Source organism: Crocodylus porosus, unplaced genomic scaffold, assembly GCF_001723895.1.
Source record: "Crocodylus porosus isolate Cpor-Errol unplaced genomic scaffold, CroPor_comp1, whole genome shotgun sequence".
Classification (NCBI taxonomy): Eukaryota; Metazoa; Chordata; order Crocodylia; family Crocodylidae; genus Crocodylus; species Crocodylus porosus.
Genome location: NW_017728938.1, coordinates 5781342 through 5807298, shown reverse-complemented (window position 1 = coordinate 5807298; position 25957 = coordinate 5781342). Strand labels below are relative to the sequence as shown.

The 25957-nt window shown below is 47.5% G+C and overlaps 1 protein-coding gene across 1 annotated transcript in view; it reads left to right on the top strand.

The window, feature by feature from the left end:
* CAMKV (CaM kinase like vesicle associated) overlaps positions 1 to 25092 on the top strand; it is a 33427-nt gene extending 8335 nt beyond the window's left edge. The window contains exons 2-10 of the mRNA XM_019547522.1: positions 12851 to 12982; positions 13754 to 13828; positions 14635 to 14773; positions 15525 to 15645; positions 16917 to 16992; positions 17368 to 17504; positions 17979 to 18057; positions 18415 to 18502; positions 21318 to 25092. Of these exons, the coding sequence (XP_019403067.1) occupies positions 12851 to 12982; positions 13754 to 13828; positions 14635 to 14773; positions 15525 to 15645; positions 16917 to 16992; positions 17368 to 17504; positions 17979 to 18057; positions 18415 to 18502; positions 21318 to 21584 (1114 nt within the window). The 3' untranslated portion in view covers positions 21585 to 25092. The remainder of the gene's footprint in view (positions 1 to 12850; positions 12983 to 13753; positions 13829 to 14634; positions 14774 to 15524; positions 15646 to 16916; positions 16993 to 17367; positions 17505 to 17978; positions 18058 to 18414; positions 18503 to 21317) is intronic.
* Positions 25093 to 25957: the final 865 nt, after the last annotated feature.

Genomic DNA, 25957 nt, shown 5'->3' with positions numbered 1-25957 from the left:
TGACAAGTGCAAAGTGCTGCACCTGGGGAGGAAGAACCGGCACCATACCTACAGGCTGGGGAACTCCCTTCTTGTCAGTGCAGAGGCAGAAAAGGATCTTGGAGTCATCATTGATGCCAAGATGAATATGGGCCAGCAGTGCGGGGATGCAGTCAGGAAGGCTAACTGCACCTTGTCATGGAGCTGGCCTGACTCAGCCTGCTGGCACATGGCTCCTGCCTACAGTGCCAAAAGCCCCACATGCTGGCACAAAGCCACCGTGCTTTTGTTCAAAGGTGCTCACCAGCTGGCCAGGCTGGCTCCATGCCACCACATGCAGCCCTGGAACTGGGCCGGAGCCATGTGTCACCAAAGGGCTCTGCCTGCCATGGGCCATGAGAGCCCCAAGAGCCTGCCAGTTGCTGCTACTGCTGTCCCGGCAGTAGAAGCCATGCACCATGGGGCAGGGCGGTGGAAGGGAGCTGTGCACCATGGGTGGGAGGGTGCAGGTAGCAGAGGACCCCCCCACACCCCCAGAAACACCCCTACACACACATATGCATACTCCTGCACCCTCCTACAAACTCCACACCCCCCCAGGTACACTCCCATACTCACCATGCCACAGACGCTTCCACAAACCCCACACACCCCACACCCACCCACACACACTACCCCACCCCCCACAAGCCCCACACCCACAGACCTCCAAAAAGTTCCACACACACTCCCACACACCCCCACAGGCCACCCCACAAACCCTACACATCCCCCACACCCCTTCACAACCCCCCCAGAAACCCCACACTCCTTCACAAATCCCCCCACACACCACATCACTCACAAACCCCACACATTCCTGTAATCCAGCAGGCCTCCCCACAAACCCTATACCCACCCACACACCACCACAAACCCCACACACCCACCCCCACATCTACCCACACACTGCCACATGTACACCCCCATAGACCCAGCATCCCCCCACAAATCCCACATGTACACACCCCCACACCCTGTGCACATCCCCCCACAAACCCTACACCCCAGACACACAATATACAAACCCTACACCCCAGACACACAATATACAAGAGTAAGACTTTATTTTGAGCTATTATGCAATAACCTCTATATACACTATGCAAATACATGTAAACCAGGATAAAAAAATTAAAAATAAAATTAAAATATGATATAGTAGATGTTTTATTTTTAGTATATAATTTAGTTTTTTTCCAGTTCCAAGATGGCAAAACACCCCTCCCAAAAAGAGTACTTCCACTGGCAAGGGGAGGGACTTCTGCTGGCAAAGGTCAGGGGCTAGGGGTGGGACTTCCAGGAGCACCTGTCAAGGGGTGGAGCTACCCTTGTAGCCCTTGACAGCTCACGAAAAGTCGTTAAGCAGCCCTCCAGCTGAAATAATTGCCTACCCTTGTTCTACAAGTATATGGTCAGAAAAGAAGGACCAAGAAAGCTGTGGGCCCTCTGTAACAAGCCAGGGGGAACACCTAACAGAAGATAAGAAGAAGGCAGATCTGCTCAACAGCTATTTTGCCTCAGTCTTCACAAAAAGGTTAAGCTGCAGCCAGAAACCTAATACGGATCATCTAGATAAGGAAAGGGGTAAGCTGGGGGATGAGATGATAAAAGAGATGATCAGAGCTTTTGTTGGGTTTGAATTAATACAAGTCAGCAGGGCCAGATGAATTTCATCCCAGGGTATAGAAGGAAATGGCAAAGAAGATCTGTCTCATGTCAACAACAAGAGGAAGATCAGGGAAAGCGTTGATCCCTTACTGAATGAGGGAAGCAGCCTTGTGACAGGTGATGTAGAAAGGCTGATGTACTTTATGCCTTTTTCACCTCATTCTTCATGGGCAAGGTCAGCACTCAGACTACTATACTTGGCAGCACAGCTTGTGGAGGAGGTGAGCTAGCAGGGGTGAAAGAATAGGTCAGGAATTATTTAGAAAAGCTGTATATGTACAAGCCCATGGGGCCAGAGGTGAGGCACACAGAGGTGCTGAGGGAGTTGGCTGATGTGACTGCAGAGCTGGATGATTGGAAAAGGGCAAATAAAATTCCTATCTTTAAGAAAAGGAAGAAGGAGGATCTGGGGAATTACAGACCCATAAGTCTCATCTCAGTCCCTGGAAAAATCATGGAGCAGAAGAAATTAATTTGTAAAGACATGGGCTACTTGCAGATGTTAAGAAAAACCAAAAGAAAATGGTGCTTTACTTTAAATTTAGTGTGCTCCCCCGCCAAGCCCAGCACATACCCAGAACAGGCAGTGTATTATTTGGACTTCAGCTTGCCCAACATCTGCATAGATCAGGTGCTTTAGTGGGGCTTTTTTGGCACTTCTAATAGTTGATTGATTCAGCTTTAGATAAAAGCACCAGAAGCCCCACTGAAGACCTTATCTATACAGATGATGGAGAGCCGGGTCAAAGTAATGCACTGCTGCTTTTGGTAAGGTGTGGTTCATTTGGCTTGTTTTTTAATGTCTGCAAGCAGTCTTAGAGGAGAAGGTAGTTATTAGGAACAATCAGCTTGGCTTCAGAGAGGGCAAGTCATGTCTGACCAACCTGACTTGTCTTCTGTGATGAGATGGTTGGCTCTGTGGATATGGGAAGAGCAATGGAAGTAACATACCTTGACTTTAGCAAAGCTTTTGATATGGTCTCCCACAACATTCTTGCAAGCAAGCTAAGGAAGTCTGGGTTGGATGAATGGACTGCAAGATGGATAGAAAACTGCCTGGATCATCAGGCTTAGAGGGTAGTAATCAATGGCTTGATGTCTAGCTGGCAGCCAGTATCAAGTGGAGTGCTCCAAAGGGCATTCCTGGGGCTGGTTTTGTTCATTATCTTCATCAACAATCTGGATGATGGGACAGAGTGCACCCTCAGCAAGTTTCCAGGTATTACCAATCTGGGGGAAGTAGTAGATGCACTGGAGGGTAGGGCTGGGAGCCAGGGAGATGTCAACAAATTGGAGGATTGAACCAAAAGAAATCTCATGAGGTTCACTAAGGAAAAGTTTAAGTCCTTCACTTTGGATGGAACAACTCCATGCACCATACAGGCTTGGGACCAACTGACTAAGCAACACCTCTGGAGAAAAGGACCTGTTTGTTACAATGGACAATAAGAAGAATAGGAGCCAACTCATGTTGCATGCTCATGTTGCAAAAAAGACTAATGGCATACTGGGCTTCATTAGTAGGGGCATTGTCAGCAGATCAAAGGAAGTGATTTCTCCCCTCTATTCTGCACTGATCAGGGCACATCTGGAGTCCAGTTTTGGGCCCTCCTCTACAAAAAGGATGCAGACAAGTTGGAGAGTCCAGCAGAGGGCAACAAAAATGGTTAGGGGACTGGGGCACATGACTTCTGACGAGCAGTTGAGGGACCTGGGCTTATTTAGTCTGGAGAAGAAAAGACTGAGAGGGGATTTAATAACAGCCTTCAACTGCCTGTAGGTTCCAAAGAGGATGGAGCTAAACTGTTCTCAGTGGCTGCCAATGACAAAACAAGGAGCAGTAGTCTTTGTGTGCAACAAAACAAGTTGCAGCAAGGGAAGTTTTGGTTAGGAAGAACTTTCTCATGAGGAGAGTAGTAAAGCACTGGAATAGGTTACCCAGAGATGTTGTGGAATCTTCCCCCTTGGAGGTTTTTAGGACCTGGGTAGACAAAGCCTTAGCTGGGATGATCTAGTTGGGCCTGGTCCCACTTTGAGCAGGGGGTTGAATTAGATGACCTCCTGAGGTCCCTTTCAACCCTAAGTTTCTACATTTCTGTGCTCTCAGGGCTTTTGGCAAGGATCTTCATGAAGTTGTGGGAGATGGGCCAGGTACCAGAGGACTGGAAGAGAGCCAGCACAGTTCCTCTCTTTTAAAAAGCCAAAATGGAGGATCTGGGGAACTACAGACTGGTTAGCATCTGGAGGAAAAGCAGCCAGCATGGATTTATAAAAAAATGAATTGTGACAAACAAACTTAATCCCCTTCTTTGACATAGTAACTAGTTGTCTAGATGAAGGGAATGATGTGGATATAGTTTATTTGCATTTCAGCAAAGCTTTTGATACCATCTCACATGATCTTCTCGTAAACAAATTGGAAAAATATAGGTTGCACAAAGCTACGGTAAGGTGGATAGGTAACTGGCTCCATAACCACAAGCATAGGGTAATTATTAATGGATCCATGGCAGAATGCCAGGAGGTCTTGAATGGAGTCTGTCCTGGGCTCATTGCTGTTCCATGTGTTTATTAAGGATTTGGATGCTTGCATAGGTAGTTTCTTAAGCAGGTTTGCAGATGACAGAAAATTGGGAAGGATAGTGAACATGCTACAAGATGCAAGTGCAATTTAGAAGGATCTTGATTGGAAAACTGAGATAAAGCTAACAGGATGAAGTTCAATATGAACAAATGCAAGGTGCTACACCTCAGGAACAATCATGAAAAACACAAAGATAAAATGGGTGACTCTCAGCTGAATGGCAGTACTATGGAAAAAGAGTCTTGGTAGATTACAAATTCAAAACGAGTCTGCAGTGTGATGCAGCCACACAAAAGGCAAATGAAGTTTTGGGATGTATCAATAAAAGCATTAGGTGCAAGACATGGGAGGTGATAGTGCCTTTTTATTCACCACTTGTCAGGCCTCATCTGGAGTACTGTTTGCAGTTCTGAGCTCCATATTTTAAAAAAGGATGGGGAGAAGTTAGAGAGGGTCCAGAGGTAGGTAGCAAAGATAATAAAGGGCTTGGAAAGAAGTCATATGAGGAGGCACTGAAGGAGCTAGCCATATTTGGCTTGTGCAAAAAACTTAAGAGGGGACATGATAGCAGTCTTCAAATAATTGAAGGACTGCCATAAGGAAGAGGGAAAGCACCTTTTTCTCTTGTAGCAGAATGGAGGATGTAGACCAATGGCTTGAAGTTGCAGCAAAATAAGTTTAGACTGGATATACAGAAAAACTTCTTCACTATTAGAATACTGAGGCAGTGGAATAGACTGCCCAGGGAAGTTGTGCACTATCCATCACTGGAGTATTCAAGAAGAAGTTGGACAGCCACTGGTTAGGGATGATCTAGGTGTAGCTACGTCTATGTTCTACTACAGGTATTTCCCATGCTTCTGGGCCTTGCTGGTTGTGGGGCATGGTCCTCTATGTGGGATCACTTGAGCATATATTGAAAACATTTAATAGAAACAGGACATTGGCTGCCCTGGTTCCCTGCCTTTACCTGTGGCAGGTTAGGGTGTTAATTCTATGTTGTGTCAGGGTTGATGGTAGCCTTATGAAGAGTTTAGATTTATGGATTGTATAAAATGGTTTGGATAGGGATGATCCTGCCTCGGGTGAAGGATTGGATTAGAAGACCTCTGGAGGTTCCTTCTAGCCCTAGTGCTTTACAAATCTATAATTGTATGAAACCATAATAGAGCTGTATCATGCTTACTTAAAATACAGATACATAACTAAGACACCGCCCTAAGTTGGATGGTCGCAAATTGGTATTGGGTGTCAAGCTGGGAGACAGTCATGTCTTAAGACTTGTCTTGGACCCACAGGAAAATTCTGTGGGCAGCACTATCAGGCTTCCCACCAGGAGCAGCAGGTATGAGTACCATCTTGGCACCAGGGACAGCTGACCTATTCTGCATGGCACAGACTGTTGCCTTGCCATAGACAAATAGTAGAAGGTGCAGCAAACAATGATCCAGTGGTGTCTAAAAGTCTCATGTGTTGGAGAGGATTTCAGTGAGGCACACAAATAGCTGTTCCAGCTTGCTTTATTTATAAAGAACAATTAAGTGGTATAGAAAGGTGGCCTTATGTGTGGCATCGGGGTAGTTGCATCTATGAAGCAAGTCACACATACACCAAGAGTTACATGAAGGCCATCTGTTAATTGTAAAAATGAAAATTATGATCAGGGTTTTGTGTGTTGGACAGAGATTGATACACAACTGTGACAATGGCAAATGGAAGTGGCAAAAGAATCCCACGTTGTCAGCAAATGTAATATTCTTGGGCTTCTTTTTTTAACTATCGCAATGGACTATTAGGCTGAAGTGGACCTTGACATTTACCTTTGTCAACCAAATTTATCATCTCTTATAAGAATAAATCAGGTTTGTTTGACATGACCTATTTTCCATAAAACTATGCTGGCTGGAATTAATTATATTCCGTATGTTTAATTTTTTATCAGTTGAATCGTGTAGTGTCTTATACAACATTTAAGAGAGTTACTTGGTACAGTTACTCAATACATTTTATTTTCCATTTTTTAATATTGGCATAACATTAGCATTTTTCCAGGCTCCTGCCATGTGCCTGATATTCTAGATTCATTTAAATGTAACATCATTAGGCAAAGGTCTCAGCTAACTCTTTTAGGACTCTTGAATAATGGAAACTATGTGGACCTGGTAATTTTAAAATGTTTGTTTCAAAGTTATATTGTTTTAAAGTATTAAATCATCTTCATATGATATGATGTGACAGATGCAAGCTTCCAGGCCCAGTAAGAGTGCCGGCTGCCAGCCTGTTTTTGGACAAGCCGCCTGCCTTACTTGCCTGCCCCACCTTGTTGTTTAATAAATTAGGATGTTAATTAAGCTGGAGGCTGCCCTTTGAGTGCCCTGGTGTCAAAGGGTGGTTTTCACATGACTCAGACCTTCCCTTATCGTGTCCTGTGCCTTGCAGATGTTTCTGGGAGTTGTGCTACACTCTGAGGCCGGGCCCAACTCAGCACAGTGTTAGGTCTCTCTCATGCTTCCCTGTTCAGGGCCTCACACATGCTACCCCCCTCTCACTGGGGCCTTTACCACTCTGCCTGCTCTCACCAGGCCTCTCCCACTCATGCCCCTTACCAAGCCACATTCACCCTGCCCAGCTCCCTCAAGCAACCATGTAGGCCATTAGGCTTGTCTCTGTTCTCCTTGGCCAGCCATGGCGCAACCTTTTGGGTTTCTCCCACCACCCTTGTCTACATGCTGGCCAGACAATTAACCAAACATTGTGCTAATCCTGCCCCTAGACCCTCACCAGGTAATGCACCCCCCTGGTCTCCTGTTGGGGTCAGTGACTCACCCCTTTCACTTGTGGCTCTCCCTATGCTGCCTCACTTGGTCTCAGGCCCACTTGCAGCCTCAGACTCTTGCAGGCTTACTTGGGCCTCAACACACTCGCCCCGCTCTGCTGGGGCTCGGGCTTAGGTGCCTCCCATGGCCATGTCTGGCCCCACTACTCCCAGGGGTCTTACAGCCCCACAGGCTGAGGGGCCACCCATGGGCGTGCCTGGCACACTCCCCTCTGGTTTTATAACCCACCAGACTGGTAGGGGCTGGGGTTAAGGCACCCAGACCTGCCTTTCACCAGGGAGGTAATTGACCTGGCATTTCTTGGGGACTCCCACGCCACAAGGAGTCCCACCAGGCCACCCTTCCTCAGCAGGGTGCAGTTTCCAGTCACAACCAGGACCAGGACCAGGAGCCTGCTGCCCTCCCCATTGCTCCTGCCCTTACCTGCAAGATGTTCCCGGAGTAGCAGGGCAGCCAGATGGTGTTGCTTCCTTGGCTGCTGGCAGCAAACTCCTGACCCAGCCCTGAAAGCCAGGATCTGAAAATGGCCTCCTCATCAGGGCTGGCATGCACCTGTCTGCTGCCTGCTCTCCTCCTTAAAGGATACCCAAGGTGCTCTGCCACCCACCTTCCCCCTTAAAATGGTCCCTGGGGGAGGCTTTCCCTGCTACCCACACAGCAAGCTCACTCAGAGCTTGCAACAGCCCTTAAGATGTGGGGAGAAGTGGGCACATTGGAGGGGAGGGACAGCATCCAGCTAGGTCTAGACAGGTTGCAGAGGTGGGCAGATGAGAATAGGATGGGATTCAACACAGACAAGTGCAAGGTGCTGCATCGAGGGAGAAGGAACCTGCAACATACCTATAGGCTGGGGAACACCCTTCTCAACAACACAGTGGCTGAAAGGGATCTTGGAGTCATTGTTGACTCCAGGATGGAGGTGAGCTGCCAATACGAGGAAGTGGTCAGTAAGGGCAACCACACCTTGTCGTGGATCTACAGATACATCACAAGCAGGTCCAAGGAGGTGATCCTTCCCCTCTATGCGGCACGGTCAGGCCGCAATTGGAGCACACATCCAGTTTGGGGTGCCGCACTTCAAGAGGAATGTGGCTAACCTGGAGAGGGTCCAGAGGAGGGCCACCCACATGGTCAGGGAGCAGCAGGCCAGGCCCTACGAAGATAGACTAAAGGGCCTGAATCTATTCAGCCTCCATGAGAGAAGACTGAGAGGGGATCAGGTGGCTGTCTATAAACTCATCAGGGGGGACCAGCAGAAAATAGGTAAGGCTCTGTTCCTCAGGGCACCACCTGGGGTAACAAGGAATAATGGCCACAAATTGATTGAGAGCAGGTTCAGGTTTGATAACAGGAGGCATTACTTTACAGTTAGGGCTGCTAGGCTCTGCAGTGGGCTCCCCAAGGAGGTGGTGCTCTCCCTTACATTGGGGGTCTCCAACAGGAGGTTGGATAGATACCTGGCTGGGGTATTCTGATCCTAGCACTCATTCCTGCCCAGGGCAGGGGGTCGGACTTGGTGATCTGTTCAGGTCCCTTCCAACCCTAGAAACTATGAAACTATTAAGTGGTGAATACCCGGTTGGTGCTCTGCCAAACACCTTCCCCCTTAAAATGGCTATTCAGGGGTGTCTCCTGGCTGCCCTCCTTGCAGGCACTTCTCCAGCCTGCTGCAGCCCACACTAAGTGGTGAGCACTCCAATTGTGTTCCACCACATACGAACACATCATTTCACTTTGTTTTAAGTGCAGATCAAAATATTTATTGAAAATGTCAACATTTGCTGTGTCTTTATTAACGAAAACTTTACAATTTTAGCCTAGTAATAGGTCTATACCTTTGTTAGGATTTTTTTGTTCTTAGTATATTTACAAATTTCTTACAGTCCTTAGCTCTGCCACCTATTAAATTGTCCTTGATGAGTTTAGCTTCCCTAAACTTCTTTGTATACTCTGAAATTTCTAATATATCTTCTTCTTTTTATATATTTCATTTTTAGTTCTGTTTGCTGCTTGCTTTTATCCACTGAACACATGTAAGCTTCTAGCCAATGGGCTAGCATGTATTCCTACTTCACATGACACTTATGTACTTTCATAATTACAATTTTTGACACTTGCACATACCTTAGATTCTACTTGGACCTCTTTAAATACACTCAGTTTGTACTTTCCTACTCAGCAGGAAGAGAAGAGCAATACAGCAGAAGGGTGGCTTAGTGAAGTGGATCTGTCCTGGAGAAAGGAGTCCTGGGTTCTAGCTGTGCCCCCACTGGGGCAGCAACTATCCCACTACCCTTTAACCATTTTAGCCAATCAGTATTAAATTCAAAGTATAGAAAAGCTACTAGGGTTAGGAGCCAGAGCCCCCTCCTGTCCAGCGAAGCATCCATCTCAGTGAATCATCATCATTCCCCTAGTTTTTTCCTGCCTCCTGGATAGTTTCAATGGAGGTTGAGAGTGCACTGGGCAATGCCTACCCCCCCTGCCTGGAAGCTAGAGCAATTTGCTGGAGATGTGCAGGTTCAAGCCCCTGCCTCTAAGGGCAAGTATCCTCTGGTTCCTGGGCAAGTATCCTAACCACTATGCTGTTGACCTAAAAGTGGCGAGGACCACCTCTTCCTTAGTTTTGCCTCTTGCAGGTATGTACTTACCTGGATGATGCTAATCTGGCACAGGTGAAAATATAATCTAAACTGTGAAGAAGCATCAAACAATTGCAGTTTCATGACTATGAAAGTGCTACTTAGGTGCTAATAGTGAAATAGGATTTAGTTCAAAGTGTACTATTTCTTGACTGTGGAATAATAATAAACTCTGCTTAAAGAACTCGTAGTTTTTCTTATCTACATTTTTCCTTCCAATTCAGTTTTCTCATAATTTTCCTCAGATATTGTAATACATCCTTTTGAAACATGAAGTACACGTGTTACTTGCTAGGGTTTGTCTCTATTTACTTATATTGAATATTCTCAGACCAGAATCATTATATAGGCAACCACTGATCCTCTGGATGATGGTGTACATGTTAGAGGTCTAGTCAGGTGCCTGATGAATCACTGGTCCCTAGGTAACCACTAATTTTGAGTTCACTGATTAATTCTTCTTTAGCCATGAGTTAATGAGGTTCAAAGGAGAGCTGCCTCACGATGGTTATCTCGTTGACTTTGTTAGCACATTAATCCATATGCAACCAAGATCCTATGCTGTAAGTTATCAATACTGTAACACAGATAATGATGCTTTTAATATGGACTGCTGCTCTCCATCTCTCTTTCCTGCTGTTTCCTTCCATAACAGGCTATAACCAATTATTTTAACATTCCAATCATGCGAATCATTCTACCAGATTTCAGTAATACCAGTTATAGCAAATTTGTTTTTGTCACAGACAATTTCCAGTTCCTCTCACTTGTTACATGACTCTTAGCATCAGTATGTAAGCAACTGAAAAATTCTTATACTTCATTTGCCTTCTAAACACCTCCCTTTGTCTGGCCAGTTTAATGCTTTCTTGGGTGCTTCAGCTAGTCTCCAACCACATAGATCAATTTTCCTACATGTGAGATGCAGGCTGCCCTATTGGGCCACATTTCAGTGACAGAGGAGCTGTGCAATGTTCCCCCAAATGGAAACCTCCAGCCTTATACCAGCCGCACAGTCAGTGGTTCCCCTTCATTATTTTGTGCGTCTCTCTTCACTCTGAGATGAAAAGACTATCCAGGAGGATCATTTGGACTTTCCCCCTCTTCAGCTCTCTTCCAAGGCCCTTGAAATCTTCTTTCATCCATGCAGTTTCACATGATGTCATGTCATTGGTTCCATTGTGCATCATCACTAAATCTGCAGGTTGACCTCAGAATCAGTCTTGCAGTTACATCCATATTTTTACCGTGTACAGGCATCACCCTTTCCTGTTGTCCTTGTTTCTCTCCCTGAATTTACTAACCTTAATGAGGATTATTTGCCTTTCTAGAAGGCCTGAAGATGCTCTTGTGATATCTTCTTGCTTCATACAGGAAGGATGTCCATTAGTCATGCCCTCTCTATTTTTCTCTTCCATTCCTCTACAAACACTGATAACAATTTTATACTTCTGGCTAGGTTGAATACCTCCTATCTTTATTCCCCTTCTTTGTGACAAATCACCAGTAAACTTTTTCCATTCTATTCTCTCTGATTCCCCCCTCACTGACCCTTCTCCTTGTGTAATCTGTGGCAATTATTTCTGAACTGGGTTATCCAAGATGTCCTTCTTTTCTTGGATACTATGAAGGATTGCAGGCTCCCCGTCATCTATCTTGTTACCTAGTATGTCCATGCACCAGACATTTCTTCTGTTCTTCAACAAAAATGAAAACAGCTCACCCAAAGCAGGTCACAGCAGCTGTTCCCTTGTCATCCATATCTGATATAGAGCCACACAGACACCTCTCCAAATCCTTAATTTTTGCTGCTCAAGTTTACCTAATAAGGAGTTCCACTGACTTATATGCTTAGCTGCTTAGCTCCACTCACTTGCTGACAGGGAGGGGATTAATCACAGGGGAGCTCAAATGCTGAGTCTAATCAAAGACCCCAAAGCTTTGAACCATCTTCTCCGCACAGAGATTCAAACACAGACTTCTTTCATCTGGCTTGTCATGTGGCCTTCAGAAAGACCAGAACAGATGCATAGATCATCAGGTCACTTCATCTTCATCTGTAGAAGCTGCCAGTAGACTCACTAAAGCTCCCCAGTTTATTGAGCAAAATGTCACTCCAGACTCTGAATTGAATCTGAACAATTTTAGCAGATTCTCCTGGACTCAGGATCATATTGTAACCAAAAGGGGCCTCTGTGATCATACAGTCTGACCTCTCTAAGAAAACCACAGAACTTCTTGTTTAATCTACAGGAGTTTTTAGACATGTAACTGTCTTAACTGATGGGTACTCCATCTCAGCCCTTGGTACATGATTCCATTGATTAAATACCATCACTGTGAAAAATTGGCACCTTATTTCTAGTCTGAATGTATTTTGTTTCAATATGCTTTCCACTTATATGTATATTATGCTATTAAAATGTAGGTTAATATAGCAACAAAGCATCACACTTGGTGTCAGAGATCCATATATCTGAAGGATGTCTGATGTTTGATGGCATGGGTTTTCAGATTGCCATGGGAGAAACTGGCTCTGTACTGGGGGCAGCCTTGACCATTGATGATCTCAGTCTTGTGCCTACCGTTTTTGTAGCCTGTGTGGGCTTAGCAGAGGCTCTTCCAGCAAAATGGGTGGAGTCTCTCTGAACTGGTGAAAATTTGAGCAAGACAGAGATTTTCTATAATGTAAAATTGCTCCCTCCAGCACAGAATTCCCACCAGGAACAAGGTTCTATAGAACCCATTTCTTTTATGGGAAAGGAGCCCTGCTCAGTCTTGCTTCTTCTGTCCTTGCCATTATCATCTGACCAGGAAGTCATTTTAAAGCTGTAACTCAGACATGCTGCTACATGGTAACTACTATTTACCCTCCAGTTCCCTCTAAAATAAGTTAAGAGAAGCATGGGTACCATAACTACATGATCAGTTCATTTCAACATTTCAAATTGTCCAATGGCATTGGCCACTCTCTTTGGGTCTAAGTCTGATTAGTATGTTTTCCACCCCACCGTCCTATGCTCTGCAGTCATGATATGGGTAGGTGAGGCATCATGTCATAACATTTTTAACTGGTCTTCTGGTGACACATTCCCCAGGGAGGAGTTCTGTGAAATTTTCCGAGCCAAAGAAAAAACAACAGGAAAACTCTACACATGCAAGAAATTTCTGAAGAGAGATGGGCGGAAGGTGCGAAAGGCAGCCAAGAATGAGATCATCATCTTGAAAATGTAAGTCTGTAGAACCCCTTGGGCTTTGACCTGGGAACCTTCAATACTAACAGCATGAGTCTGCTGTCTTTGCAACATAGTAAAGTAGATGTATTATGTTGCAGCTATAGTAGGCTTTTACCTTCTCATATGCAACAGCTAGTAGAAGAGGACTGAAGTCCGGTATACCAATAGAAACTGCATCTGCTAAACTGATGACACAACACCACAAGGCTCACCCTGACAAAAAGTCGCCCCAGTCAAGCTCTTCTCTGACAACAAGTGATTTTGTTTAATTGTACTCTGCCTGATTTGGTTGTTGCCTTCTGAAATGGTCTGTTTCAGTACCAGGCAGCTTCTGTGCCCCCAGCATCTTTACCTCCTCTAATAGGGTTCTCAGAAGGACTTAGAAGCAAAGGCAAACAAATAGCACCAACCAGCTGGCAAGTATGAAGTGGGGAGCTGAGAGCAACTGTGGGTTTTGAACAAGAAACTCATTCCTGCCTACCCCAGGCCAGCCTACCCCAGCCACCATGAAGAGCTGAATCAGAGCACTCTTCATAGTCTTGTATTAGGGGCTCTGTTGTCCCTGTAGCTCATCCTCCAAGTCACCTTTCATTTCTGGTCTGTAGAGTTCCCCTGAGATCCACCAGCTCATGGGGAGGGGGATATACATGTTGGATCAGAACCAGGCAGGGTCTCTGTGCCTTGGCCTAGGGGGTACCTTTCTGAGCCATGGTGCACATCAGGCAGAGCCTGCTGAGTCTGTGCTCTCTTGCCCTGTCCCCATAGGGTGAAGCATCCCAACATCCTGCAGCTGGTTGATGTATATGTCACCCGGAAAGAGTACTTCATCTTCCTGGAACTGTAAGTTAATGCCCCTTGGGACCTCTCCAGAAAGCCTGGGACTTCCCAGGCTCCTTTCTGACACTTGTTCTTGCCCCGTATGCTCCTATGGTTTTCCTCTCTGCACAATGGGCATGGCCATCTACTCTGTCTGTTGACAGAAATCAGTCAGTGGTGCCCTCTGAGCTGCAGCCCATCCATGCCACCACAGCCAGAGAAAGAGCCGTGCTGTGGATCATAGAGAGCTTAGAGCCTCAAATACAGGGTGTTGATTTTAGGGTAGAAAAGGCAGGATTCCTGGAATAATCTAGTTCTGGGACCATTGATATACCAGTGTGTATATATATATTTCCTGTAACAGTGATACAGGAAATGTATTCACCTGAGAAGGACCTGGGCCTATGGGAGGACTTGTTTCAGAGGTCTGATTTCAGGCTAGATCATATTAAATTTAGCTACAGCCAGCCACAGGGAGCTGTCAGGAACACTCAGGCCTCTGCTGTGAGCATGCTTGCTGGATGGGGGTGGCATGGCCAGCTGCACTGAATTTTTGGATGGCAGAAGCTCTGGGCGTTTAGCTAAGTGCCTAGAAATTCACAGATTTCTCTGGTCTTTTCCAAGGCTCTGACTGCTAAGCTCTGCGTCCCAGGTGAGAAGGTCACTGCTTCATCCATCTGGCTGAGCCAATCCTCATAACACTCCTCTTCCATTGCTGTCCCTCCTACCCAGAGCATTGTACAGAACTCTGAGTCACAGTGGAGCTGGAGTCACTCCTGCCTGGTACGGCTATTCTCTCAGGCTTTTGCTGTGTCTCTCCCTAACTACAGGGCCACAGGCCGGGAGGTGTTTGACTGGATCTTGGATCAGGGTTATTATTCTGAGCGAGACACCAGCAATGTCATCCGACAGGTGTTGGAGGCTGTTGCTTATCTCCATTCCCTCAAGATTGTGCACAGGAACCTCAAGGTAAGTCTGTCAGCTTCCCTACTAGCCTGTATCTCCATGCTGCTAGGACAGCCCCTAGGCATTTCAATCCCTGCAGGCTTCATCTGCTGTCACAGGCATTGAGGAGCTGCCACCAGCAATCCAGATATACCAGGACTTCCCTTTCTGTAGAGCAGGGGTGGCCAACCTGTGGCATGAGCAGCCTTTGTGTGTGGCACACAGCAGATTAAGGAGGGGGCAAGCAGCACAGCAACAGAAAGGACAAGGAGCAGAAAGCAGAGCAGCAGATCATGCAGGGAGCCCAGAGCAGAAAGCAGAACAGCAGGTCAGGAAGGGAGCAAAGGGCAGGGAACAGAAAGAATGGCAGATTTAGCAAGGTGGGAAGGGGATCAGAGTAGGACTCAGGAAAGGCACAGGGCTTAATTTGTAGTACACAAGACAAAAAGTTTGGCCATCAGTGCTCTAAACTAGAGCATGGCTTAAGGAGGGGATCCCACTGTGCTCTCCTCTAGATGGTGGCTTCCTGTTTGCAGGTTGGTTGTTGGCACCCTGAACTCTCTATGTGGAAAGTAGCCCTTCTTTCCTGGGGTTGGACTGGGTGCTGACTGAGCCAAATAAATGGCTATGAGAAGCATCCTATTGTCCAAGTAGTATGGCAGGCCCTAGTGGTCATGGGGCACTGATAATTGCCATGGCTTTATACCTGTCAAAAGGATAGGATGCTCTCTCCCCTCCATTCATTTCTTCCCTTCTCTTTGCATGGGACCTTCAGCTGGAGAATTTAGTGTATTACAACCGCCTGAAGAACTCCAAGATTGTTATCAGTGATTTCCACCTGGCAAAGCTAGAGAATGGCCTCATCAAGGAGCCTTGCGGCACCCCAGAATATCTGGGTAAGATGTTACAGTGGCATTTGGCAGAGGGCAACCAGAACAGGGGTGGGCAAGACAAGGTGCAAACATGTAAATACTTTTTGTTGCAAACCAAGAATGAGCCACAGAGTAAGAAGCAGTTACCCGCAGCCCCTTCCATGGAGACAGGAACCCAGATCTAATCCTTCCTCTCATAGGAGCTGTACCCAGAGCTCCAGGGACACTGAAGTCCAGGCCTGGTCCTTCCCTCAGGGCTCTAGAGTCAGTAGGGAATTACTGTCTTACTGTCAGTTCCAACCTGTTCCTTCTTAGCTCCCACGGTTAAAGGCTGGTTTGGGTGCTGAAGCATAAAGACTAAGATTTCCTTTTAGCCCTTTGTTTTTTCCACCTAAGACTGGAACTTCTGCCCTGGATATGGAAGCTAAATCCACCTGTGATGTCTGTGATGGAGCATCCCTTTACACTTCTTTATATTTGGCTTTCCGATGCTAAGCTGTTCTGTACCTTTTGCTTTTCCCCCAGGAGGGTGATCACTATCTCTCCATGTGAACAAGACCCTCTTGGCCATGAATCTTACATTTTCTGCCAACAAGATCTTTCCTTCCAAGCAGCCTATGTTATGTTTCAGCTAGGGGAGAGGGGTCTTCAGAGGAAATCTAGCCACTGGGTACCATAACTTAGGCCAGGGGTTGTCAACCGGGGGTACGCATACCCCTAGGTGTATTTGAGAAGGCCCTAGAGGTTACGTGCAGGTGTGTGGGGACAGAGTGCCATCACACAGGTGCCACCTGCCCAGCCGGGCGCGGGGAGTGGGGGAAGCTGGCATACAGCAGCTGCCGCCATTTCACATTTGGCCACGCACCGCCCTCCCACCCCCCATGTCCATCCGCCGGGGGTACACTGCTCTGCGTCCACCTGCTGGGGGTACACTGATCCAAAAAAGTGTGAAAACTCCTGGCCTAGGCTAATGATGGGCAGCTAAGGAAAGGGGTGGCTGTCTTGTGTGAGGGGCTGCGAGTTTCCTGTCTTGGGGGATACTGTGTGAGGCCCCAAGTATCAGGAGGAGGGACAGCACAGTGAGAAACAGCTCTGGAAAGCCATCTGGGTTAGTCCTTGTGCCACTGGTAACAGAAATGTGAGGTGTCTAAGCTAGAAGTAGATGTATGTAATGGGAGAGTACCATCCACCAGAACTTTAGGGATACAAAGGCTTGTGGAAATCCTTGGAAGGCAGAGGTAGGGATCCTGATCCTTCTATGGCATGGCTGTCACTCTTCTGTTGTGTTGTTTCAGCTCCAGAGGTGGTGGGACGCCAACGGTATGGACGGCCTGTGGACTGTTGGGCTATTGGCGTCATCATGTACATTCTGTAAGGACAGAGACATGAACTGTGATTTGGGGATCTCTGAAACTGACTGTGAGCAGCAGGAGATAAGGATGGTTATCCTTGGGTGCCACCCAGGCCAGGGAGCTGAGGGTGGAGTTGAAAGGGGTGGGTGACCAGAGAATGACTGCTATAAGGACAGGACAAAGACAAGAGCTAGGGCCTGGAATAAAATGGGAACAGCCAGAGTCTGCTTCCTGGCAACTAGTTCAGGGAGTGACCCAGAAGAATCCTGGGCCCTGGTGAAGGGAGACAGGCCGGAGCCCAGAGCTCACTACTACCTTGTTAATCCAAGCCATGGAGAAGTCCAAGCTGAGACAGGCTGCTCTGTACTCACCATTCTGACTCTCCCTCCTGCAGCCTATCAGGGAATCCACCCTTCTATGAGGAAGTGGATGAGGATGACTATGAAAACCACGACAAGAACCTCTTTCGCAAAATCCTGGCCGGTGACTACGAGTTTGACCCACCCTACTGGGATGACATTTCACAGGCAGGTAAGGCTTGTCCACCACCCAGCAAAGTAGTACCTCTGTGTAGTCAAGACTCCTTCCTCCACAGCCAGAAGGGGACAATCACCCAGAATCCCACTCAGCAAAATCAGCCTTGAGAAAAAAGGGATGGAAGGGACATGTGTGTGTGCCAGACTTGCATGGCTGGGAAAGATAATAATATTGCCACCATGTGTCCATTCCCTGCACCCTCTGCTGCCCACCCTCCCCCTACCCAGCCATATCTGCTGTAAGGCATATGAGGGACCCTGGATCTCCAGGAATCTTATCCCTGAGCAGGAAGGAAATTACTTCTCTCTTGCCTTTGGATCCTTCTTTTCTCCATCTCTAGCTCCTTTGGAGATGGGTGCTGAGGAGTCTGAGTACCCCCACTGGCCACCATTCCATACTTCCTGGCTGTGCCTAGCCCTGTGGCTGACAGAGCACTAAGCTCCTTCCTCTTGCTTCTTGTTTCTGCAGCCAAAGAGCTGGTGACCCGTCTAATGGAAGTGGACCAAGACCAGAGGATTACAGCTGAAGAAGCCATCTCCCATGAGTGGTAAGGATAGTTGATGTAAGTCTCAGACTTGAGAAAAAAAGGGACTCTTTTGACAGGAAGGTAGTTGGAGGGATGGAGGGGATGTGATAATATCCTGGAACTTGTAATGAATGTGAGAGTCCACCTCTGATGACCAGTAGCAATTCCACCTCCTGGCACAGGAGAGAAGACACAAAATGGGTGGGTTGGCAGAGTCCTACAATGAGGCTGGAGTGCATGAATGGGGTATGGTCAGAGATCTTTGCTGAATTCATCCTTTAAGGGGCACCAGCTTAGCAAAATAGGTAGAGCATAGGCAGAAGTGTCTGGGAGAGTGGCCCCGAGAAGCCGGTCATTGGCATGTGTTTCTGCTCCCAGGATTTCTGGTAATGCTGCTTCAGATAAGAACATAAAGGATGGTGTGTGTGCTCAGATCGAGAAGAACTTTGCCAGAGCCAAATGGAAGGTATGTAGCCCTTAGCCAACATGGGCCGCTACATCAGGGGACCTGTGGGATGTAGAGCCCCTTCCATCTCTGGGGAGGTGGTATAGGCTAAGCCTCATAGAACGAGCCCTGACAACAATGCAGAGAAGAGGTCTTCTCCTTTGAGCCACTCTGCACATCATTCTCATCTTTTCCAGTAAAAATGGTGATCTGCTTATAGGGAGCTGACCTGAGACTAGGGATCTAGGTCCATTCTCCTGCTGACCCATGCACTCTCCATGAAAGCTTGGGCCTGTCACTAAATCTGCTCAATGCCTGAGCTCCCCACTGACCCCCCTGCCACATAGCAGTATGATTCATAGATTCATAGATTGTTAGGGGCTGGAAGGGACCTCACAGATCATCAGGTCCAGACCCCCATTCTAGGCAGAAAGACAACTGGGGTCAAGTGACCCCAGCGAGGTGACTGTCCAGTCTCCTCTTGAAAACCTCCAGGGTAGGAGACTGCACCACCTCTGGCGGGAGTTTATTCCACAGTCTGGACACCCTGACTGTGAAGGCGTTTTCCCTAGTATTAAGCCTAAAGTGGCCTTCCAGGAGTTAGTATCCATTGGTCCTGGTCTTCCCCAGGGGTGCCCTAGTGAACAGTTGTTCACCAAGCTCCTGATGCATTCCTCTGATACAGTGGTAAGTTGCTATCAAATCCTCTCTCAACCTTCTCTTTTTTTGGCTAAAGAGACCCAGGTACCTCAGCCTTTCTTCAAGGGTTGTTTGCCCCCAGATGGAACACCTTACACTTGGAAGTGTGAAACGTCATCTGGTTCTGGTCTGCCCAACTCTCAAGACTGTCCAGGTCTGCCTGTATCTGCAACCTATCTTCTGATGTGACCACACCACCCGATAACTTTGTGTTATCTGCAGACTTGGCCAGCGAGCTTTTCACTCCCCCATGCAAATCATTGATAAAGATGTTGAAAAACATCGGTCCAAGCACGGACCCCTGAGGACACCACTGGCCACTCTACACCAGGACAACATAGATCCGTTCATGAGAACTCTCTGGGTCCTACCCTGTAGCCAATTTCTCACCTGCTGAACCATCAAGCAGCTGAGCCCACAATCTTCCAGTTTTCCCACTAGGGTATCGTGGAATACTAGATCAAAAGCCTTTTGAAAAACTAGGTATGTAACATCTACCTCGGCTCCCATGTCCAGGTGATGAGAGACGTGGTGATAGACAGAGATGAGATTGATAACACAAGACCTACCCATGACAAGCCATGCTGGCTGACATTCAGAATCTTACCTTCCACAAGTGTATCACACACAGATTCTTTAACAAGCTTTTCCAGGCTTCTCCCTGGAATAGAGGTTAGGCTGATTGGCCTGTAGTTGCCCGGATCCTCCCTCTTCCCCTTCTTGAAGATGGGCACAATTTTGGCCCTCTTCCAATCCTCAGGGATTTCCCCTGTGCACCACGAATTCCGAAAAACTTTGCCAGGGGTTCTGCAATGACCTCAGCCAGCTCCTTCAGCACTCTTGCATGAAGTCCATCAGGTCCTGCTGACTTATAAATATCTAGCTTCTCTAGTTGGTATTGCACCTGCTCAGCATCCACAGTGGGGAGGCTGCCATTCCCAGCATGCCCCCTATGAGCCTTATCTCACTTGTCTTTCCTCTTGGTTTGGTGAAATACCAAAGCAAAGTGGGCATTCGGGAGTTTAGTGTTTTCCTGAATGTTGGTTCCCAGCTGCCCGAGGTGTTAAGCAGGGGTCCCACACTTCCATTTGTTTTCCTTCTACTGCCTACATACATAAAGAAGGACTTATTGTCCTTTCTTCCCGTGGCTAACCTGAACTCCATCACCACCTTGGCTTTCCCAATCATTTCCCTATGAATGCTGGTCACTAATGTATAGTTCTCTTTGAGGACCATCCCTAACTTCCACTGTGTGTACACCTCTTTTTTATTTTGACAGTATATGATGACAGACCCCATCAGTGATGAGCACATTTTTCTGCTCCCAAGATTTCTGGCAGTGACGCTTCAGATAAGAACGTAAAGGACAGCCCCAGATTGGCATAGGGGCCATCTTTACAGTTGTCTCTGACCTGCATTTACCAGTTTTCAGCATTTTCTGGTTGCTGTAGCGCCTATGTCCAAATGTATGCCCTTTTAAGGAAAATCCACAGGCCCCGTCTTCCTGTAATCAGAGGTGGGCAGCATGAGGGACCCACCCCCAGGTTCCTCCATGGATCCCTAGTCCTGAAAATCCTTGGTGCCAGGGCTGACAGCCCTGCTTTTTCAAAACTCCTTCCCAGGGCCTTTTGCTGTACCTCAGCCCTCTCTTCTCAGCAAGACATGGACTCCCATGGCTGTGCCACATTTGGGACAACAGAAATTGAAACCAACCCCTCCTGGAGGGATAGCTTACCCCACAATGACTCCTCCAAGTTTGAATCCTGAAAAGGGAGATGTGCTACTGCTAATGATTTTGTGCAGAACAAGCCCAGCTATGAGTGATGGATGGTACCATAGTGAGAGAGGCAGTGTAACACCCTCAACTGCAATGTCCATTTCTTTTAAGATACTAGTCAAGCAGCTAGAGTCTCCTCACTTAACATAGGTTTTGCTTGGAGACCTAAAGGGTTGGGAAAACCAGAGGAGTCCCTACCAAGACAGTCAGGAGCGCAGGGCAGAGGAATATGGAAGTGGGAAAGTGATAGCTTAGTGCAAGAGAATGAACCATTCCTTGGCAGTTGTAGTGAAAGGGTATTCACCCCATATTATAGCACTTTGAGACCCATGGGATTCCTCCCTCTATGCCTCCCCACAGAAAGCCGTGCGAGTGACCACACTCATGAAACGACTCCGGGCACCCGAGCAGACAGAATCTGCACAACCGACCCAGCCAGCTGCCATCCCAACAGACAGCGTCACCTCGACGGCCCCCACTGCTGCCCCAGAGCCAAAAGCCGACGCTGCTGCCACCACTACACCCAACAGTGTGGCCCAGGTGGCAGGGGCCCCAGCCACATGTAATGGAGAAGAAGCCACTGCCCCTAATGCCACCCCTGAGGCCTGGAATGAGGAGACTGGCTGAGTGGGAGGGGTGGGTGGGAGCAGGGCCGCACTTTATCTCTGTGTATATAGTCACTGGCATGGTACCTGAACCCCTTCTGGCTGCCCATCCCATCTCTTCAGAGTGGTGGCTCACTCACCCCACCTTCCGCTCTGTGTACCCATCTGTCTGGCTTCATCTGCCCCAGCTGGGCCTCAGGAAAGAGCTTCTATTTTCTATGTTTCTGAATCGGAAGCAACCTACTAGGCCCAGAAGGACAGACAAACAGACAGACACAGAGGCAGAGCCTGTTGCATGGAGATCTCTCTTTCTCTCTCTCCCTCTTGAGTTTCTTTACTCTCTCTCTTTTGGTGGCTTTGTTAGTTTCCCTTCCTTGCTGGAGGCTGCTCCCAGGGCGCTCTCTCGGTCTGTCACTCACCCATCAAGCACCACATCCCCCAATAATTGGACGGGTTGGGAGAAACTGGGGCATTGGTATAAAAAAGAATAGCCCACCTCTGTCCAGTGTATTTGAGAGACAATGGAGGGGCTGGGGGGGCTGGGGCTCCCAAGAATATGCATATTAGCATATGTGCATGTTGCACCTGTGCACAACCCAGAGATGTGTTAATGTGTCCATACACAGATGGACACACATCTTTGCCTACCACTTGAGTGCAACAACTCCAGTTGTGTGTCACATTCAGTGCATGTGTGCGTCTGTATGTCTGCGTACAGCTTCATTTCCATCCTGCACATCCACAGTCATGTATACGTCTTAGTACGTGGGATATGTGTGTATATTCCTGTGTGTGCCTGACCATGTGAATCAATGCATAGCTGAATGGTTAGGTCTATATTAGTGATTATTTGTGTGTGTGTGTGTGTGTGTGTGTAGGAGACTGGTTTGTGTGTGCGTGAGCATGTAAGTTTGTGTGCACATTTTCACGTACCTCTATCCATATACCTCTATCCATTTGTAAAACCAGCGTGCATGCATTGGTGCATGCACTTGGGACTTGAGAAGAAAGGGGATCTTAAACCTCCTTAAGTAACTTTAAGTACAAGTATCAGGCTGGAGAAGAATGTCAGCTGAACTGAGCTGGCTGATGGGTTAAGGTTAAAGGAAGGAGAGGGGTGCAAGGTTTCAGCATTCAGGTAGTTTAGAGGAGGGACACTTTGTTTACACTGCTTTCCTCACAGCTGCTATCAGCAAGGTGCCCCCCCCATGCCCCTCATGCCAGCAAGATCCCCTTGAGTTTGCTTAGTGCTTTGGGGATCTAACCACAGTGATGATGTGGAATGAGCAGCATTTATGGCCCTAGAAGTGGGAACTTGCCTCTGTTGTATGGGTGGCACCTTGCCTGAGTGCTAAGTTTCTGCTTCACACCACATGGCCAGAGACTTAGGCTCGGAGGAGAGTAGATTGCACCACATCACCATGCCTGGTGGCCTTTGGGGTGTTTCCTGTGCAGACTTCTCAGAGCAGGTTCCAGAAAAAGGCTGAGTCTGCTTAGGGGAGAAATGTACCAGTCTTGCATTCTGCCACTGATTCTGGGCTTTGCTGGAACTTAAAGCCCATGCAGATACTAAGCCATACTGTGCCCTTGTTTACAGTAACCTCAATCCAATGATCCCTTGGATCTCACTCTTGCCCCAGCCTTGTAACAGAGGACAATGGCCCATCCTGCCAGGAACATGGAGGCAGCATGGAATACTCCTGGTTCAGCACCTAGAAGGGCTGTGTTTGTGCACTGCAGCCCTCAGTGGCACAGCTACCGAAGGAAGAAAGGGCTTGCTAAGAATGTTTGTGTGATTGCCAATACATTGGGAGCTGCCCCCTCAAGAAATTTGCTGTCTAGCTGTGGGCTGTCACCAACCCCAAAAGCAGGCGGCCAAAACATTTGTTCCTGCTGAGAGTTGGCTACTGAGCCTGGTCCCCATAGGTGTAGTTGTAGAGCAACCTGGGAGCCCTGGAGCCATCTGTTGGTCAGGAGGGAGCAGGTTCCCTCCAGTGTTCACTGGCAGAGTGCTGTTATGCCCTTCTTCTGAAAACGCCAACTTTGCTTTTTCAGGCTGATCATGCAGTTTACAGTACAGGGATGCATGATTAATGCTGCTTGTCTTTGAAAACTGAGCAGTGTGTGTCTGTGAGACAGAGCACGTGTCTGCTCATGTCTTTGCCTGCGTGAGATTTATATGGTACACACTATGTGTGCCTGTGGTGCACATGTGTTTATATACCACCTGGGATGCGTATGTATTTATAGTGTACGTCTATGTGTGTATGTGCATATGTTTATATAATACCATTGCATGTGTGCCCATGCACACATACGTGTTATCATGCTCATCTGTCAAAGTGTGACCTCCTGTGCAATTGTATTCCCTCTGCCCCCAAACTGAGCCAGCAATTTGCTGAACAGAGTTCAGTATAAGGAGGTTTTCAGTCCTCTCAGGGGCCATATGGTCTGGCCTGGACTCTAGCGCCTGGAATACATAACTGGAACTGCCTGATTAGGCACATTCCGAGTTTGTTTCGGGTTTGTCTATCAGTTTTAGCTGCTGGGTCCTCCTTGTGCTTGACTACTGAGTAATTTCTTATTAACAGAGTTTATCAATCTAATCTCCTAAGCAGTTTGTGCTTGTGAAAGCTATAGATCACCCTGAAGGAAAGCTGTTTGCAAGGCATCCCAATCATCCAGCATACAAAGGTCCTAGCTCATGCCATACATTTGACAATGTGTTTTGGATTGCCATCACTATGTAGAAATTCCAGACTATCCAGTCTGAAATTTCTTAAGGATGCTAGAGGATTCCAGAAAACATATTCTGGAAGAATGTATAGTATGGAGCTTGCTCAGCATCTACTCTTCCTCTGAGCAAAGGTGTAGCCTGTACCAGGGGTTTAGCAAATAAGCCACTGGAGTTGCTGATTAGGAGCTCTGCACTACCATCACATGGTCACAGCTACGGGAGGCTCTGTGTAGGCTAAACCTACTTCCCCACTTAAGTTTAAGGAGTTCTAATAAGTTTAGGACTTATAGGAGCTTCCCTTCCCGTTCCTAGGCGCAGACTGCTGCAGAGGTGGTCGTCAGTTCTTCACAGGTAGGAAAGAAAAGAAACAGCAGCCTTGCTCAGAGTCCTGTGACCTCCACTCAGCCTGGCCCACTCAATGACAGCCCTCCACTACATGCCCAGGGCCAGGTATGGCCCATCCACTCTGTGCTCCCTTGCCATGGCCCTAGACTAAACAGGAAGGAAGCCCTGGTCCTGCTGTGAAGGGCCATGGGGTTGACCTGCCATTTATGGGGCATTCTCTGCAACTACCTGCCCCAGGGCCCTCCCAGCCTGTAGGCTTCTGGCTCATGGTCCCACTATCCAGCTTTCCTTTCCCCCTCCTTGATTTGCAGATGCATGTTTGTAGGGTTGAGTTCCGTCTATGAAACTGTTTAATTTCAACCACGACCACCCGGGAGCTCCTGTGTGATCGCTGCACTGTACCTCTGGCAAATAAAGACCCTTCTAAGGACAAACTGAGAAAGCACCAGCCAGGCCTATGCTGTCTCTGTCCAACTCACTCCTGAGCTTTACCCTTCTAGAGGCTAATTCAGCCATCAGGCTGGTGCCAGAGAGATTCTACCCCCTCTCCACAGTATATGCCTTTGTTCCTCAGAGCTGAGCTGGGGGAAGAAAAAATAGAAAAACAATACCCTACCCCTCAATCCTTCTAGCCACAGGAGTAAGTAGAAGCTGCAGCTGAGGGTGGTTTAATCACTGAGGCCTGGAGATACAGAAGATATACTGGGGCCTACTAGATAGACTAATCTGGCTCTAGGACCCAGTATATCTTCAGTATCTCCAGGCCTCAGTGACAGACTCTAATCGTGCTGTCCGTGGAGCAAACCCAGGGTGGTTTGTCTCTCTCCCCCACTAGAAGAGTTAGGCAGAGATCCTTCTCAGGGCCTGTACCCTAATCTTGTAAATCTGTATACAGCCATCTCCATGGGAAACTAGATAACCTTGCTAGGGTAAGCTGCAGAGCATTAGCATCTCCGGCATGGTAGAAATTTGCCCAAGTTTTCCTCAACCCCAGGTGTGGTACTAAGGAGAAAAAGGAGGGCTATGAAGGTTGGGGTGTCATCTACCCTGCTTGCTTTACAGACAAGAAGCAGCATTACTCAGCACACTGATTTCATTTAGTGGGGCACAGAGACTTTCAGGAGGTAAGAGTAGCAAGGAAATGGGTTGAAAAAGACTTGTCAGTCAGCCTGCAAGGAGCCACTTCTCTGATGTTTCCTAGAATCTCTTGCTCTGATCTCTATAATACTTCATGGAGACATCTCTGCGAGTAGGCAGGATGGTTTGTTGAGATATAACTTCAGAGGAGGTAGCGGTTCCTAACAACTATGGCT